General features: G+C 41.6%; 1 protein-coding gene across 1 annotated transcript in view; it reads right to left on the bottom strand.

Moving 5' to 3' along the window:
* LOC121538085 (prickle planar cell polarity protein 3-B) overlaps positions 1–13,717 on the bottom strand; it is a 35,712-nt gene extending 21,995 nt beyond the window's left edge. The window contains exon 1 of the mRNA XM_041845855.2: positions 13,484–13,717. Within this exon, the coding sequence (XP_041701789.1) occupies positions 13,484–13,525 (42 nt within the window). The 5' untranslated portion in view covers positions 13,526–13,717. The remainder of the gene's footprint in view (positions 1–13,483) is intronic.
* Between the last annotated feature and the right edge of the window lie 4,995 nt (positions 13,718–18,712).

Genomic DNA, 18,712 nt, shown 5'->3' with positions numbered 1-18,712 from the left:
GTTCATTAACAGTAAATTACCGTGAGACCGGCAGTTATTTGCTTGACGATCACTGGCTGACAAATTGTAATGACTGCCACAGCTCTAGTTAGTGGGAGGGGAACAGGGGCTAAGTTCTCCTCCGGTCCAGAAGAAACAGCCCAGGCCCTGGGTCCAAACCCCATACAGCAGAACTACAGCTCCTGCTGGGAGTGGGACTACAGACACACGCGACCCAAACTATCACAAGTCATTTGGTGAATTCAGAATATCTCAAAGTACATTCAACAAACCATAAAAAAGCCAAACATTTCTTTGCACATTAGTATTGGTGTGTCTATTCATGTAAGTAGTATCTGAGATTGTGTTGTGTGTGTGTCACACTACTGCTCATTGTGGTGTCTCTTTTTAGAGATGAGAGGAAGGAAACAGATACAGGAAGTGTGCCTCACCCTTTCCTTTCCCTCTCCATGTAGTCACTGTCTCCACTTTCCTTTCCTCTGACGCTGTCATCCTGCCTCTCCTCTCCCACATTCTAATCAATTATTTTCTCACAATAATGTGCACTTACATTCGTCCAGAGGTGTTGAGAGATACAGTAGATGATAAACAGTTGGTTCACACCGTACACTAGGGTTCCCCAATAGGCGCCCCGCAGGCCAAATTCGTCCCGTGGGAGAGTAGAGCATATCTTAGACAGTTATAAGATATATGATGGCAAACATTTAGTAGTGAATTGCATACAAATGTAATGTTACCTCATATGCGCCGCACAACAGAGAGGGACTCACCGATAGATATAGAACGCTATGGACACACCAGCGCCCCCTTTCTCCCACTGGGTACTTTACAATGAACACGTGACTGCCTGCTGTTCTGGGGAACTACAGTATGCTTCATAATGAAAAATAATTTGGCAGGCGAAATGAAGAAAGCAATCTGCTTTATCTCCTAACATACTGCACGAGTTGACTGCAGGTATTTACTTAAAAAGTAGCTACAAATATTCAAAAACCTCAAATAAATAGTTTCAACGGTATTGACGGTATATGAAAACCAACCCGTGGGTATTTCCAAATACCCCGGAATACAGTATATATCAGTGGCATTCGGTGCCGTTTAAGATGAGGGAGAACAATATATTTTTTAATGAGCATGGCCTTATTTCTATTACAGCATATTGGATGACTGTCATTCATATTCCATTCACCCAGCTCAATGTAACATCGATAAGTTTAGGCTACTCCATGACACTCTAATTTTCCTTATACCAATCATGAGGTTGCTACAACCTAGCCTATGAATGAAAGTTTACAATGTAGGTGCACAAGTCAAGATACATTTTTGTAATTAAGGTGACAGACATTGACACATTCAATATCACCTTGCACAATCTTGCCTGGATCTAGCTGATCTAGGGTGTAATCATTAGTCCAACACTCGCAAATGAGAGTTTCTATTGGACAAATTCAGGTATGTTTATTTCCATTTCGTTCCGTTTGATTCCGTTTAAGAAACGTTTTTCAACAGAGTCGGCGGAATGAATGTACCCCTGTACACATGCGATAACAGTTCACTTTCATAGCAGCGACATATAAACAGCATGATCCCTTTGATCGTTGGATAACTCCTTCTTGCATCTACGTGCGCTCCTCCTCTCATCTTTTCCCGTTGCTTGAGGACTTCAGTGCACAACACATCAGCTGTCTGTGACCAGGCAAAAAAACATTTCCAAGCCAAACCTTCATATCATAACCGCTACACACAGCCTACATCGTTGTCACCATATTAGCTCTCTCTCTCTCTTGCTTCTCCTTCATTTTTGAAGAAATGTATTTGTTCAAAACTGTTCAACTATTGTCTTTCTCTCTCTTTGAGTCAACTACTCACCACATGTTATGTCCTGCAGTGCTAGCTAGCTGTAGCTTATGCTTTCAGTACTAGATTCATTCTCTGATCCTTTGATTGGGTGGACAACATGTCAGTTCATGCTGCAAGAGCTCTGATAGGTTGGAGGACGTCCTCTGGAAGTTGTCATAATTACTGTGTAAGTCTATGGAAGGGAAGTGAGAACCATGAGCCTCCTAGGTTTTGTATTGAAGTCAATGTACTCAGAGGAGCTAGCTGTCCTCCGGCTACACCATGGTGCTACCCTATAGAGTGCTGCTGAGGCTGCTGTAGACCTTCATTGCAAAACAGTGTGTTTTAATCAATTATTTGGTGACGTGAATATATTTAGTATAGTTTTATCTAAAAAGGAAAACTTTTTAAATGTTTTACTATTTTAATTTTTTATGCAATTCACTGAGGAGGATGGTCCTCCCCTTCCTCCTCTGAGGAGTCTCCACTGGATACGGTATACCGCCCAACCCTATTCCCAACTATTCCCACGCATGTGAACTTATCCCAATGTTATCAAGGTTTGAAACTATTCTGTTTTTGTCAAATTCGATATCTGTTTGGGCTTCTTGAGGTCAATTTGCAGTGTACAAATTATTTATTGCTATGTTCCGGCCATCCGCTCAATAATTTTTTTTGGGGAACCCCTGCCATACACCATAACCTGATACCCCCTGTCTTGGTTTGTGTGGTGTACATGACAATGTGTCAGTCTACTCGTTTCATTGTGCAAAACATTATTAGCCAGCCCTTCAAACAATATTTCTTAGATAAGTGAGAGAGACAGGGAGAGATACAGTGAGGGAAAAAAGTATTTGATCCCCTGCTAATTATGTACGTTTGCCCACTGACAAAGAAATGATCAGTCTATAATTTTAATGGTAGGTTTATATGAACAGTGAGAGACAGAATAACAACAAAAAAATCCAGAAAAACGCATGTCAAAAATGTTATAAATTGATTTGCATTTTAATGAGGGAAATAACTTTTTTGACCCCCTCTCAATCAGAAAGATTTCTGGCTCCCAGGTGTCTTTTATACAGGTAACGAGCTGAGATTAGGAGCACAATCTTAAAGGGAGTGCTCCTAATCTCAGTTTGTTACCTGTATAAAAGACACCTATCCACAGAAGCAATCAATCAATCAGATTCCAAACTCTCCACCATGGCCAAGACCAAAGAGCTCTCCAAGGTTGTCAGGGACAAGATTGTAGACCTACACAACGCTGAAATGGGCTACAAGACCATCGCCAAGCAGCTTGGTGAGAAGGTGACAACAGTTGGTGCGATTATTCGCAAATGGAAGAAACACAAAATAACTGTCAGTCTCCCTCGGCCTGGGGCTCCATGCAAGATATCACCTTGTGGAATTGCAATGATCATGAGAATGGTGAGGAATCAGCCCAGAACTACACGGGAGGATCTTGTCAATGATCTCAAGGCAGCTGGGACCATAGTCACCAAGAAAACAATTCGTAACACACTACGCCGTGAAGGACTGAAATCCTGCAGCGCCTGCAAGGTCCCCCTGCTCAAGAAAGCACATATACAGGCCTGTCTGAAGTTTTCCAATGAACATCTGAATGATTCAGAGGAGAACTGGGTGAAAGTGTTGTGGTCAGATGAGACCAAAATCGAGCTCTTTGGCATCAACTCAACTCGCCGTGTTTGGAGGAGGAGGAATGCTGCCTATGACCCCAAGAACACCACCCCCACCATCAAACATGGAGGTGGAAACATTATGCTTTGGGCGTGTTTTTCTGCTAAGGGGACAGGACAACTTCACCGCATCAAAGGGACGATGGACGGGGCCATGTACCGTCAAATCTTGGGTGAGAACCTCCTTCCCTCAGCCAGGGCATTGAAAATGGGTTATGGATGGGTATTCCAGCATGACAATGACCCAAAACACACAGCCAAGGCAACAAAGGAGTGGCTCAAGAAGAAGCACATTAAGGTCCTGGAGTGGCCTAGCCAGTCTCCAGACCTTAATCCCATAGAAAATCTGTGGAGGGAGCTGAAGGTTCGAGTTGCCAAACGTCAGCCTCGAAACCTTAGTGACTTGGAGAAGATCTGCAAAGAGGAATGGAACAAAATCCCTCCTGAGATGTATGCAAACCTGGTGGCCAACTACAAGAAACATCTGACCTCTGTGATTGCCAACAAGGGTTTTGCCACCAAGTACTAAGTCATGTTTTGCAGAGGGGTCAAATACTTATTTCCCTCATTAAAATGCAAATCAATTTATAAAATGTTGTTGTTATTCAATGTTCAAATAAACCTACCATTAAAATTATAGACTGATCATGTCTTTGTCAGTGGGCAGACGTACAAAATCAGCAGGAGATCAAATACTTTTTCCCCCTCACTGTAGTTACTGCCACGAGACAAGAACACATAGAAAGAACGTTGCCAAAAAACTGGAGACTCCCTCGAGCAATCTCACAAACTAGACAGACACGCAGACACACCACTTATCCTTCTCTCTCACACACAGACATACACACACACACGCCAATAAACCAAACCCATGTGATACGGGAATTGGGAAGGCACCTGTGCATACCTGCTCAACTTCGTTCTTAAACCACCTCTCAGTACATAGGGTAAATGTAATGTTAACGTTAGTATTCACGTCAAGACAGTTATACCATTTGGGTTTTTATTGCTTGTGAATCAGGGTTATTATGATAGGGCTGCAGTGGTAACAGTGCTACAGTAGACCAATCTGTTGGATGTTGTTGTACAGAAAGAACACCTCTGCATTTCGCTCTTTTCATCAATGTGCCTATTCGTTCATTGAGTCCAGATGTTGAGATGTTTGTGTGTCATTGAGAAACTACACAACTGATACACTTCAACAACAACATACCAATAGCGCCATCACCCTGCTCTGAGCTCAGACGCCCAATCTATGAACAGCATCAACAGGTTAGCCCACAAGAAACACTCACAAGCTCTGGAAAGAACATTGAATGGTTCACATACCGATTTATTGCAACTGGTGTGTGATTTAATATCTACACATAGACATGCACATGCATGCTCACACACAGACATATAAGTACTCAAAGTTATCTAAATTAGTGTCACGGTTTCGGCCGAGGCTGCTCCTCCTCCTGGTTCGGGCAGGCTTCGGCGGTCGTCGTCTCCGGAGTACTAGCTGCCACCGATCTATGTTTCATGTTCGTTTGGTTTGGTCTTGATGTTGTACACCTGTGTCTAGTTAGTCCTCGTTAGTGTTCTATTTAGTTCTCGTTGTGTGTGTCTGTGTTTGTGTGTTATTGTTTCGCTGTCGTGTTTTGTGCGCTACTGTTTGCCTTGTGCATTTCGGATTTTCCTCCTCTGTGTTTAGGAGGTTATTTACGCACTGTTTTGTGCGCCTTTTGGTTTTCGCCTGTGTGCGGACTTTCTCGCCTCCGGGCGTTTGACTCGTGATTTTGAGTGTGCTGTTCACTAAAGTCTATTGGACTTATCTTTCTGCGTCCTGCATCTGATTCCTGCACCACGCCCACCTACAGCACCCACTGACAATTAGTCAGTACGCGGTAGAAACAGTTATTAAAAAGTGGAACATAGCCTGTTTGAACATCTTGTGTATACACCCAAATGTAAAATGGCAATTAGGTGGGGATAAAGGGACTATCGACTATTGAGTCGTGGTCAAAAGTTGAGAATGACACAAATATAAATTTTCACTAAGTCTGCTGCCTCAGATTTTATGATGGCAATTTGCATATACTCCAGAATGTCATGAAGAGTGATCAGATGAATTGCAATTAATTGCAAAGTCCCATGAAAATTAACTTAATCCCCAAAAAACATTTCCACTGCATTTCAGCCCTGCCACAAAACGACCAGCTGCCATCATGTCAGTGATTCTCTCGTTAACACAGGTGAGAGTGTTGACGAGGACAAGGCTGGAGATCACTCTGTCATGCTGATTAAGTTAGAATAACAGACTGGAAGCTTTAAAATGAGGGTGGTGCTTTAAATCATTGTTCTTCCTCTATTAACCATGGTTACCTGCAAGGAAACACGTGCCGTCATCATTGCTTTGCACAAAAAGGGCTTCACAGGCAAGGATATTGCTGCTAGTAAGATTGCACCTAAATTTAACATTTATCGGATCATCAAGAACGTCAAGGAGAGAGGTTTAATTGTTGTGAAGAAGGCTTCAGGGCGCCCAAGAAAGTCCAGCAAGCGCCAGGACCATCTCCTAAAGTTGATTCAGCTGCGGGATCGGGGCACCACCAGCGCAGAGCTTGCTCAGGAATGGCAGCAGGCAGGTGTGAGTGCATCTGCATGCACAGTGAGGCAAAGACTTTTGGAGGATGGCCTGGTGTCAAGAAGGGCAGCGAGGAAGCCACTTCTCTCCAGAAAAAACATCAGGGACATACTGATATTCTGCAAAAGGTACAGGGATTGGACTGCTGAGGACTGGGGTAAAGTCGTTTTCTCTGATGAATCCCCTTTCCGATTGTTTGGGGCATCCGGAAAAAAGCTTGTTCGGAGAAGACAAGGTGAGCGCTATCATCAGTCCTGTGTCATGCCAACAGTAAAGCATCCTGAGACCATTCATGTGTGGGGTTGCTTCTCAGCCAAGGGAGTGGGCTCACTCACAATTTTGCCTAAGAACACAGCCATGAATAAAGAATGGTACCAACACATCCTCCGAGAGCAACTTCTCCCAACCATCCAAGAACAGTTTGGTGACGAACAATGCCTTTTCCAGCATGATGGAGCACCTTGCCATAAGGCAAAAGTGATAACTAAGTGGCTCGGGGAACAAAACATCGACATTTTGGTTCCATGGCCAAGAAACTCCCTAGACCTTAATCCCATTGAGAACTTGTGGTCGATCCTCAAGAGGCGGGTGGACAAACAAAAACCCACAAATTATTTTAAACACCAAGCATTGATTATGCAAGAATGGGCTGCCATCAGTCAGGATGTGGCCCAGAAGTTAATTTACAGCATGCCAGGGCGGATTGCAGAGGTCTTGAAAAAGAAGGGTCAACACTGAAAATATTGACTCTTTGCATAAACGTAATGTAATTGTCAATAAAAGTTGGGACACCCCCAACTCTAATCACACAAGCCCAATGGTACAGAGTACTGAGAAAGTAAATAAAATAAAATAAAATTGTATTTGCCGAACACCTTACAGTGTGAAATGCTTACTTACAAGCCCTTAACCAACAATGCAGTTTTAAGAAAAAAAAGTGTTAATAAAAAATTGACAAGTAAAAAATTAAAATTAAAAATAATTAAAGAGCAGCAGTAAAATAAAATAACAGTAGGAAGGCGATATACAACGGGTACCGGTACAGAGTCAATGTGTGGGGGCACAGGTTAGTTGAGGTAATTGAGGTAGTATGTACATGTGGGTAGAGTAAAAGTGACTATGCATAGATAATAAACAGAATAGCAGCAGCGTAAAAGAGGGGGTGGGGTGAGGTGGGGGGGACAACGCAAATAGTCTGGGTAGCCATGATTATCTGTTCAGGAGTCTTATGGCTTGGTGGTAGAAGCTGTTAAGAAGCCTTTTGAACCTAGACTTGGCGATCCGGTACCACTTGCCGTGCGGTAGCAGAGAGAACAGTCTATGACTATGGTGGCTGGAGTCTTTTTTAGGGCCTTCCTCTGACACCGCCTGGTATAGAGGTCCTGGATGGCAGGAAGCTTGGCCCTAGTCATGTACTGGGCCGTACGCACTACCCTCTGTAGTGCCTTGCAGTTGGAGGCCGAGCAGTTGCCATACAGGCAGTGATGCAACCAGTCAGGATGCTCTCGATGGTGCAGTTGTAGAACTTTTTGAGGATCTGAGGACCCATGCCAAATCTTTTCAGTCTCCTGAGGGGGTCGTCGTCAAATGTTCCCCTCCAAGTTGCTATTAATAAAATACGAATACAAACATGAAAATATCTGTTTTGTACTTCATACCTTGTCCTGAACACACATGCTCACACATAACTACACATAGTCTCTCACAGTCAGAGAGCTGACTCTTTTGTCACTGGGGAATGCGATCCATGTTAACACGTGTGCTAAAACAAACAGTTAGTGAAGCCACATTGCCCTCTGCCATACCCACTGATCCTTGACTTGTGCATCTCGCCAGCAGAGCATGGGACTCCATGGAAAAGTCCAGCAAAGTGTGTAATAAATACAGAGAGAAAGATGGGGGAGGAAAAGCGCAATCATGTTGTATTGACAAATGGAGGATTAGAATACTGGGGAGAGAAGAGAGAGGAATGGAGAGAGAGGGCATGCAAATCATGCAGTCCATTTGGGATTGTAGACGTACTACATACTGTACCAAGCCTGCAGAGAAGGAGCATAAGTAAATGCAATAAAGACACATAAAATGTTACCTGACAACTGTTAGGCCAGTACAGTACTGTTCGGTTCAGTACAAGTGTGGTTAAATCAGTATACAGTGCATTCAGAAAGTATTAAGACCCCTTCCCTTTTTCCAAATTTTGTTACGTTACATACTTATCCTAAAATTGATTGAAAAAAATAATAATCCTCATCAATCTACACACAATACCCCATAATGACAAAGCGAAAACAGGTTTTTATTTTAAAAAATTATAGAATGTATTAAAAATAAAAAACTGAAATACCTTATTTACATAAGTATTCAGACCCTTTGCTATGAGACTCGAAATTGAGTTCAGGTGCATACTGTTTTCATTGATCATCCTTGAGATGTTTCTACAACTTGATTGGAATCCACCTGTGGTAAATTCAATTGATTGGACATGATTTGGAAAGGCACACACATGTCTATATAAGGTCCCAGAGTTGACAGTGCACGTCAGAGCAAAAACCAAGCCATGAGGTCGAAAGAATTGTCCGTAGAGCTCCGAGACAGGATTGTGTGGAGACACAGATCTGGGGAAGGGTACCAAAAAATGTCTGCAACATTGAAGGTCCCCAAGAACACAGTGGCCTCCATCATTCTTGAATGGAAGAAGTTTGGAACCACCAAGACACTTCCTAGAGCTGAGCAATCGGGGGAGAAGGGCCTTGGTCAGGGAGGTGACCAAGAACACGATGGTCACTCTGACAGAGCTTATGCTGTGGGGATGTTTTTCATCGGCAGGGACTGGGAGGGTAGTCAGGATCGAGGGAAAGATGAACGGAGCAAAGTACAAAGAGATCCTTGATGAAAACCTGCTTCAGAGTGCTCAGGACCTCAGACTGGGGTGAAGGTTCACCTTCCAACAGGACAACGACCCTAAGCACACAGTCAAGACAACGCAGGAGTAGCTTCGGGACAAGTCTCTCAATGTCCCAGCCAGAGCCGGGACTTGAACCCGATCAAACATCTCTGGAGATACCTGAAAATATGTGTTCAGCGATGCTCCCCACCCAACCTGACAGAGCTTGAGAGGATCTGCAAAGAAGAATGGAAGAAACTCCCCAAATACAGGTGTGCTAAGCTTTTAGCGTCATACCCAAGAAGACTCAAGGCTGTAATCGCTGCCAAAGGTGCTTCAACAAAGTACTGAGTAAAGGGTCTGAATACTTATGTAAATGTGATATTTCCAGTTTCCTGTTTTTGCTTTTTCATAATGGGGTATTGTGTGTAGATTGAAAAAACAATTTAATCAATTTTAGTATATGGCTGTAATGTAACAAAATGTGGAACAATTCAAGGGGTTTTAATACTTCCCAAATGCACTGTACTCAGCAGTGAAACCCCAAACATATTGACGATAATAGCACACTGCTCTTCGACCTTACAATCAATGTAAACATTTATGTGAGTTGATCAATGCCAGGAGTCATATGTCCAGATAATAGTTATGTAGGCCTTGAGCTTATGTATTGCATATGAATGCCTTTATAATAGTACATAAACAAGAAACACAAGGTCAAACTCCATCCCCATTATAAAGCTGATCCATTCTGCTCATGGAGAAAAAGCTGGCATTAGAACAGTCCCATCTGTAAACTGATCCAGAAAGAAATGCATCCAAACCCGCCAAGCTGGTTCTATTTAACTGCACGGTGCAAACAGAGAGAGAGGGGATGTTATCTGCATATCATTACCATGACGAATAAAGTTTGTAATGGAAAACATCAGATCCATCATACAACTTTAGCTTATTTTTCCTTGAATGAAGACAAGAGCAGCAAGGAGAAATGCATCATGTGCTAGAGAACATGGGAAGGAGATGATGTCAAGAAAACCTCACATACTGTAACATAAGTCAAAGTAATGTGGGTTATTGTGGTTTCATGTATTTCCTTCACGTCTCTTAGAAAGAGATAATATACATCAGGTTTATGGCCCTACAGTGGGTTAGCCTTCTTTGCTTTCTGAAGTAGGGGATGTGATGGGTGGGGACTGCTGAGGAAGGAAGTGAGGTAATAAACGATATGTGTGAAGTATAATATAATATAATATAATATGCCATTTAGCAGACGCTTTTATTCAAAGCGACTTACAGTCATGTGTGCATACATTTTTACGTATGGGTGGTCCCGGGGATCGAACCCACTACCCTGGTGTTACAAGCGCCATGCTCTACCAATTGAGCTACATAGAACATTTGAATTCACAATAGGTTTGTTTGTACTATGACACAAACCTCTTCTTCTCTCCATGAAAAGGAAAGGCTGGTATAGGAGAGCGTACACTTGAGCGATGGCAAACACACTCACATATACACACACCCTACTTTAGTTACTGCATATGACCTTGATATCAGCTTTATCTAAAAAAAACTTTTTTTGTTATTACAAGGTGGGGATCAGATATTTTGTGTTTGTTCTCAGGCTCATGCATGTTATGGCTATGTGGACACAGCAGTCAGATAGATTGTGAGGGCCACAGATAGTTACTGTAGGTAAAGGGTTGAACCTAAAAGCTGACCAGTGCCATCATAATCATATAATGGCAATTTTGGGGTAACACTTTGAAGTGAAAGTAAGGTGGTGCGGTCCGGTACGACGTCCTGGAAAAATAGATATTGGGGGTACGCCGTACCGGTAAAAACATGAGCCTATCACAATAATTAAAACAAAATGTCAAGAAAACTGTAGGCTATTATACAACTATTTATCATTACCGCATGAAAAATTAGCGAATGGTCTTGAAAACGGGTGGTATAGCCTACACTCCAAAATGGGATGTGGTTCGACGAGAACACTGACATTTTGCCAAGGCAGAGATGAGTGGCCGAGATACGCGGACAGCAGTGGATGCATAAATTCTGGCCTACACTCTTAGAAAAAAGGGTTCCAAAATGGTTCTTCGGCTGTCCCCATAGCAAAACCGTTTTTGGTTCCAGGTAGAACCGTTTTTGGTTTCAGAAGAAAAATACATGTTTAGAACTCATAATTGATCGCATGCTGCAAGAATGAATGCAATTAATTGATTATTGAATGTTATGATGGACACAGCTTTGTAGAACCAAAACATACACAGCCTCTGCTCAACAAACTCAAACTCGAGAACGAATCATTTGGGGGGCTGCAGTTCACAAATGACATTGTGCTTATCACCCTCACGGCAGTCAAGCAATGCATTCCGCCAAGAGTCCTTCACAATCGAGTCCGGTTGCGGCCACTACTACGTGCTTAGGCCTTACCGACTCAAATGAACTAAATGGGTCGAAAGATTTGTTCTTTTGACTGAACGAGTTGAAAAGATCAAAGTCAGTCAAAAGAGCCGAACTTCCCATCACTAAGGAACATGCGCACGTAGCTTAGTAAAGGAGCCCTTTGAAGTGATTATTTGACAAGCGCATGCACACATAGGAGGTCCCTTACCGGAAATGTATTCTACTTTCACCCCTGCTTATACTCATGTTATAACAATGTAACTACATAGTAACAACATTGTTACAATGCATAGACAAACAGATGCTGAAATGGAGACAGCAGGGTATGTTCAGCTTAGACATAAAACAGAATGTTTTACGTAGAGTTTTCCTGCTGTGTTTGAGGAGTTAAATGTTAACAGAGGAGAGGTCAGTGGTCACAGGCCTGTGCAGCCTAAATCACTAAAGGCATGCTGGGTTGAGTTGTTACACTCCTCACTAGGCTGGATACATCAAACACACAGCCTGCAGGGAACGCTTCACCTAACCATCACAACACCACACACATCTGTCTCTTCTCTCTGGAATGGTCAGGAACACATCCCCATCCCTTTTGAGTTCTTACAATACCATACTGTATGTTAACATCATACAGCCTTTTGCTTATCTTTGCAATGCACAAGTTATGTACCTTTTGTGATGCACGTTGATAAGGTGATCAGGTTTTTACCTGATTGCATCTACTGTACTGTACATCAGGGATAAAATGTAATGTTGTTGTCAGTAGGGATTTAATACAAGCACTTCAGTCAGGGATACATTTTCTGGTAAGAATGCTTTTATTGCTTCCTGAAAATGTATCTTCTCTTTACTTAGAGAGGCTGACACCAACTAAACTCACCAGCTGGCTTACTGTGTTGTGTCTTGACCTCAAAACCACCCTTTCAAGCGATTCATGACAAAACTGAGGAGGAATAATTCTGCAGCTTTTGCATGTCTTAACTACCTGTGTTTTTTGTTTCCAATGGGAGGATTGCTTCAGGCTTCTAAAATGACGCTGACTAAAAGCTTTATTCACATTTTGGAAGCTCCTGCAGAGGAAAGGAGACACGTACTCCCCTGGATATGCCTTTGCATGTGCCTTCTTGAAATTGCAATATTAACTTGCTTTAAAATGTGTATGTCTGATATCATGTCCACATAACACATCTACTTCTACTGAAGTTCTTATAGAATGGATACTGTAGATACAGAGCAGTCATGAATGCAGCAGACCCTAAATTGGACCATAGTGTGGATCAGTTGTGTGTGGCGTGTTCCACATGCCAACAGTCCAGTATAATTATAGTGGGATTCACTTTTATGGGCATTGGAACGGCTCCAAGTCTGCTAGGAGCCAGATGTTTAGTATAACAACAGCTATACTAGTCATCCATGACTGAATGGTTCAACTCCCTTACTGACAAAAACCAATGCATTGGTGAGTCATTTTTAAGACTACCTTGCCTTTGCGCAACAAGTGTGCGTAAATGTTAAAAACGATATAAGTGTGTGTCACACAGAGCTCCCTAAGAGTGTGTGGGCTGGTCTGGGGTCGGTGAGTGGTAGGCTATACTTTGGGCTATAAATTGCCTACCTAACCTGTGCAGGTAAATGCCAATGACGTAGGTGACTATACGCCCCTCCCATGCAACCATGATTCATTTCAACTCAGAAAACAAAGAACGGAATTCCTGTAAACTAAATCAAGGTAAGCAAAGCAACTTGTCCAATTATATCATATAAAAACGCATAGCGCATAGGCAGGCCTATAATCAATCCGAATAACACAACGTTAGCAAAAAACAACCACATGATCAAAGTTGGCAGAACAAAATAGGCTATATCTTTATTTGTAAGTTAACTAGATAAACTTTCAAAAGCTATTATATGTCAATAAGGTCTTAAGTGCGTTCCAGATAACAGTAGGCCTATACCTCGGACTGAAAAACTAAAAAACTAAAGTGCAATGTTATAACCTGTAGTTCTGGCCATTATACTTACCGAGCGATTCGACCGTCGTTTTTTAGATCCGCGCGTGAACATGTCGATTGTAAAAGAACAAGCGGCTTAGTTGTTTCCAAATAGTCCAGCAGGGTTTTTAAATAGGTAGATACATGAAGCATCTAAATTCACAGAACAACGTAAAATATGTTCCGATAAGCTGTGTCCCAAATACAGTACCAACTTGTACAAAGCCCCTCTTCTTGGAGTTTTACGCAGTCGACTTGCTGGAGTTTTCTGAAAATTACTGACGCAGACGTAAGCACGCTACACCTAGATGACTGCACTTATTGAGCACGGAAGCACACTGTACTGTAGTTCTAACTACGCGACACCCTTCCTCCTGCCCCTCTTGTCCCGGGCCCTGGTGGTATGCTCCTCAAGTTGAGGTTCCTCATCATCACCCATCTGTTGCCAAATGTTCCATACAGAAAACACTCGGGCCATGAGATGAGTCAACTTTTTAAAGGTGGAGTGAACCAGGGGCATCATGCACCCCAAAAAACCTGAAGGGGCACAAAGTACATGAGGATGGCTGGTGGGTGGTCCTGAGGGGGGGCTAGGCCCTCGTCCATAATTTGGAGAATTTCGCATTTTACAAACACCCAAAACATATTTTTCCTGCAATCTACACTCTTAGAAAAAGGGTTCCAAAATGGTTATTCGGCTGTCCCCATAGGAGAACCCTTTTTGGTTTCATGTATAACCCGTTTGAGTTCCATGTAGAACCCTCTGTGGAAAGGGTTCTTCATGGAACCCAAAAGGGTTCTACCTGGATCCAAAAATAGTTCTTTAAAGGGTTTACCTATGGGGACAGCCAAATAACAATTTTAGGTTCTAGATAGCATCTTTTTTTCTAAGCATGTAGAGCCATAATTATTATGCATAATTCTATGTAAAAGATATGTATATTTTTCTGCATATCTAAGTATACCTCTTGAGCTGTCTGTATCCTCCTGACTGGTGGTTATTTTTTTAAAGAAACTAAATATGCTTCTCTGCATCTCTGCTAAAATCTGGGTAAAAGATTTCAGTACATTTAGTTATTGCTTGCTTTTCTAAAGCAGGGGTCTTCAACCTTTTCTTGCCCAGAGGCCCAGGCAAACCAGCGACCCCCATAATATGTTTGCAAAACATGTTTCTTTCCAATGGCAAGGACAAGTAATCAACATTTTAAAATGAATACATCTGGTAGATCGTTTTTTCCCATTATTTTGACCTGCCCACATTATAATTGGAAGAAGTGTTAACTCTAACACACTGTAGCCTATTAGCTAGAAAGGTAACTCTAAACTAGGGCTTTGGCGATTATGGAATTTGGGGTAATAATGAATTGTCATGCAAATTGTCATAATAGTGATTTTTGTTGAAAATTGTTTTGAGCTTGTAATGCATCTTTGAAAATTAGCTACGACATACCTAATAAATACAACACAGCTTTGGTGACACCCCTGTTTCATAAACGAACGGTTCTGACCGCATATAACTTATGGAAATGAAGCTTCTCCTCCCAACTTTATCCACTTCATGTAAAAATGAAGAACTGCTATTGGGAAAACTATATCTACTTGAATATTAAGTTGAATCCCCCCCTCTCCTAAAATTAATGTATTAAGACGATTATGACTACTATTATACGATAATTGTGCCAGCCATACTCCAAACACATGTTCGCTAATAGCAGCTGTTTCGCTGGTTAAACAAAGGTTAGCAATGTGTTGACGAAAGTTCATGTCCAAGTCAAGAAAGCTTGCCAGCAGCCAGCATCACTTGCCGCGACTGGGACTCGGGGGTGCTTTTTCAAAGCTCCAATGAGTGTGATTTGCTAAATATTAGGAGTTGAGAAATACAGTTGACATCATTAGAAAAACGATATTCCCCTCTTTGTAATAAAACATTAGTTTAGTCTGTTGTTGCTAGCGATATTCATAAAAACATACAAATATACTAGGAATAGATAATTTAGTGGTGGATGCGATGACATTTTTGTGAAAATGTATTAATCATCTAAAAACATGGATTTTCTTCTAGCTGGGTACTCAGAATAGACCCTAGACAAACCATGAATCGCATCCCCTGACCAACCCAATCTCTCTGTTTCAACTTTGACCTAGTGTACAGCATCTTTACATGGAAAAGTGACTATTCACAGGAGTTCATGTTAGGCCTATATACAGTATACAGTATATATTTACATGAGCCAACTATGCCCATATGGAGGTCCTGTCAGGGGCCCCATTCCAACATACATTTTCCCTAATTAGCTTGTGACAAATATTTCTAGCATATTTTCTCACAATGATGAAACTAGGTATAAATGGAGGGCTTTATTCTAATGGGATTTAAAATCTCTGATGAAGTTTTTTGTCCAAATAATTGTCCAACGTGAATGTGATTTTTTGACGGCAATGACCAAACATTTTGGTATTAACGAACACCAGAGGAAGGAATCGGCGATAAGTTGCACAAAAAACGATATTATATTGGCCAGCATGCAAATGGTCAAAGAGGTGTAAGCCAGTAGAACTCCCAGCACTGTATGGGTCCTTGTTGGATCAGCTGAAGGGTTTGTTGGAGAATTTGGGAAAAGCAAACGGAGAACCAGATATATTTGTTTATGGTGGGAAAATCTTTATGATCTAACAAAAGGCCTACAAAGGGTCATGGGGTTTACAGAGGAGGATCAACCAAAGATAGCGAAAGGGCATTTGTTTATCTAGTTTCCTGAAAATCATACTAAATATGTTATTTAGATCAAGTCAAAATCTAAACAATTATTAGTAATTATTGATAGTATTTTGCAGCATTCCATTTAATTGCTATTATTAGGCCTATGTGTGAAGAAACAAATGAAGTACAGAATGAACCCTGGTCATGTTGAAAGGGCAGCTGCTTCCATCTAGTGGTAGCTTGAGAGAGAGCACTCAGATCCTTGAACTTGTGCATGCCACAAACCAGTATACAGTCGTGGTCAAACATTTTGAGAATGACACAAATACTTTCACAAAGTCTGCTGCCTCAGTTTTGATGATGGCAATATGCATATACTCCAGAATGTAATGAAGAGTGATCAGATGAATTGCAATTAATTGCAAAGTCCCATGAAAATGAACTTAATCCCCAAAAAACATTTCCACTGCATTTCAGCCCTGCCACAAAAGGACCAGCTGCCATCATGTCAGTGATTCTCTCGTTAACACAGGTGAGAGTGTTGACGAGGACAAGGTTGGAGATCACTCTGTCATGCTGATTGAGTTAGAATAACAGACTGGAAGCTTTAAAAGGAGGGTGGTGCTTGAAATCATTGTTTTTCCTCTGTTAACCATGGTTATCTGTAAGGAAACATGTGTCGTCATCATTGCTTTAAACAAAAAGGGCTTCACAGGCAAGGATATTGCTGCTAGTAAGATTGCACCTAAATCAAACATTTATCGGATCATCAAGAACTTCAAGGAGAGAGGTTCAATTGTTGTGAAGAAGGCGCCAGGGCGCCCAAGAAAGTCCAGCAAGCGCCAGGACCGTCTCCTAAAGTTGATTCAGCTGCGGGATCGGGGCACCACCAGTGCAGAGCTTGCTCAGGAATGGCAGCAGGCAGGTGTGAGTGCATCTGCACGCACAGTGAGGCGAAGATTTTTGGAGGATGGCCTGGTGTCAAGAAAGGCAGCAAAGAAGCCACTTCTCTCCAGGAAAAACATTAGGGACAGACTGATATTCTGCAAAAGGTACAGTGATTGGACTGCTGAGGACTGGGGTAAAGTCATTTTCTCTGATGAATCCCCTTTCCGATTGTTTGGGGCATCTGGAAAACATCTCCCAACCATCCAAGAACAGTTTGGTGACAACCAATGCCTTTTCCAGCATGATGGAGCACCTTGCCATAAGGCAAAAGTGATAACTAAGTGGCTCGGGGAACAAAACATCGACATTTTGGGTCCATGGCCAGGAAACTCCCCAGACCTTAATCCCATTGAGAACTTGTGGTCGATCCTCAAGAGGCGGGTGCACAAACAAAAACCCACAAATTCTGACAAACTCCAAGCATCGATTATGCAAGAATGGGCTGCCATCAGTCAGGATGTGGCCTAGAAGTTAACTGACAGCATGCCAGGGCGGATTGCAGAGGTCTTGAAAAAGAAGGGTCAACACTGCAAATATTGACTCTTTGCATAAACTTAATGTAATTGTCAATAAAAGCCTTTGACACTTATGGAATGCTTGTAATTATAGTTCAGTATACCATAGTAACATCTGACAAAAATATCTCATAACACTGAAGCAGCGAACTTTGTGAAGACCAATACTTGTGTCATTCTCAAAACTTTTGACCACGACTGTACACAGTTGTTAGTACTTTGCCTGGCTACCCAGAATCCTTGCTCCAGCCAAACGAAACACCGCGCCAACGGAGGTATGTAGCAAACGACAGAACAGCAGAACAATTTAGTGTGAGTCGTCAGGCTAGTAAGGACTATGTATTTAACAACAATGTGATTATACAGTTATTAGAGAGGTTCATAATTCATTAGAGTAAAACAAATGGCTTTTATTGTGCAAAGCATTGTGAATGCCGCAATATTTCAAACACGCAAAAAGGATGAAACAAGAAATAAAAAATCCTGTTAGAAATAAAACATTGAGGCCAAATTATACCTTGAAAAAGTAATTTTATATTTCGGAGGTCAGGTAGCATTTATTAAAGCATATTACAATTATAACATATGCATCCTGAAATGTCAACCACACAATTGATAAAATAACCTTCTCTGCTAATTAATTAAATTAATTGCTCATTCTAAATAAAAACAATTCTAAGAGTTTACTATAACTGCATACAAACGGTCAAAATCCCTTAACAATGGTGCACTAACTGAGGTAACCTTTCTCTTGTACAACATAAAATGTCATTAAAATATCTTAATTACCATTGGTTAAAAAACATACCAAAAAATGGTAAGAAACACACTTAACCTGAGTTAGATTTTTGAAAACCAGGATGATGAAAACATGTGTTTCCTTTAGCAAGAGTAGCCTACTAATGAGAAGTTCTTTGGTGGGAAAGGAACATCTAACCTTACTATGAGGGCAGAATGAATGGTGGTCAGTAACAGTGCTGGGTGAGTAGAGAGGCAAAATAACAACCAATACAATTAAGGCACTACAAATGGTGTATTAAAGGCACTGTTTGAGAGAGGAGCTCTATGTGTAGTATGCATTACTGTACAAGTAGCA

The sequence above is a fragment of the Coregonus clupeaformis genome, chromosome 24 (assembly GCF_020615455.1).
Source record: "Coregonus clupeaformis isolate EN_2021a chromosome 24, ASM2061545v1, whole genome shotgun sequence".
In the NCBI taxonomy this organism is placed as follows: Eukaryota; Metazoa; Chordata; class Actinopteri; order Salmoniformes; family Salmonidae; genus Coregonus; species Coregonus clupeaformis.
The sequence above is the reverse complement of the archived record's forward strand: the minus strand, read 5'-3'. Positions and strand labels throughout refer to the sequence as shown.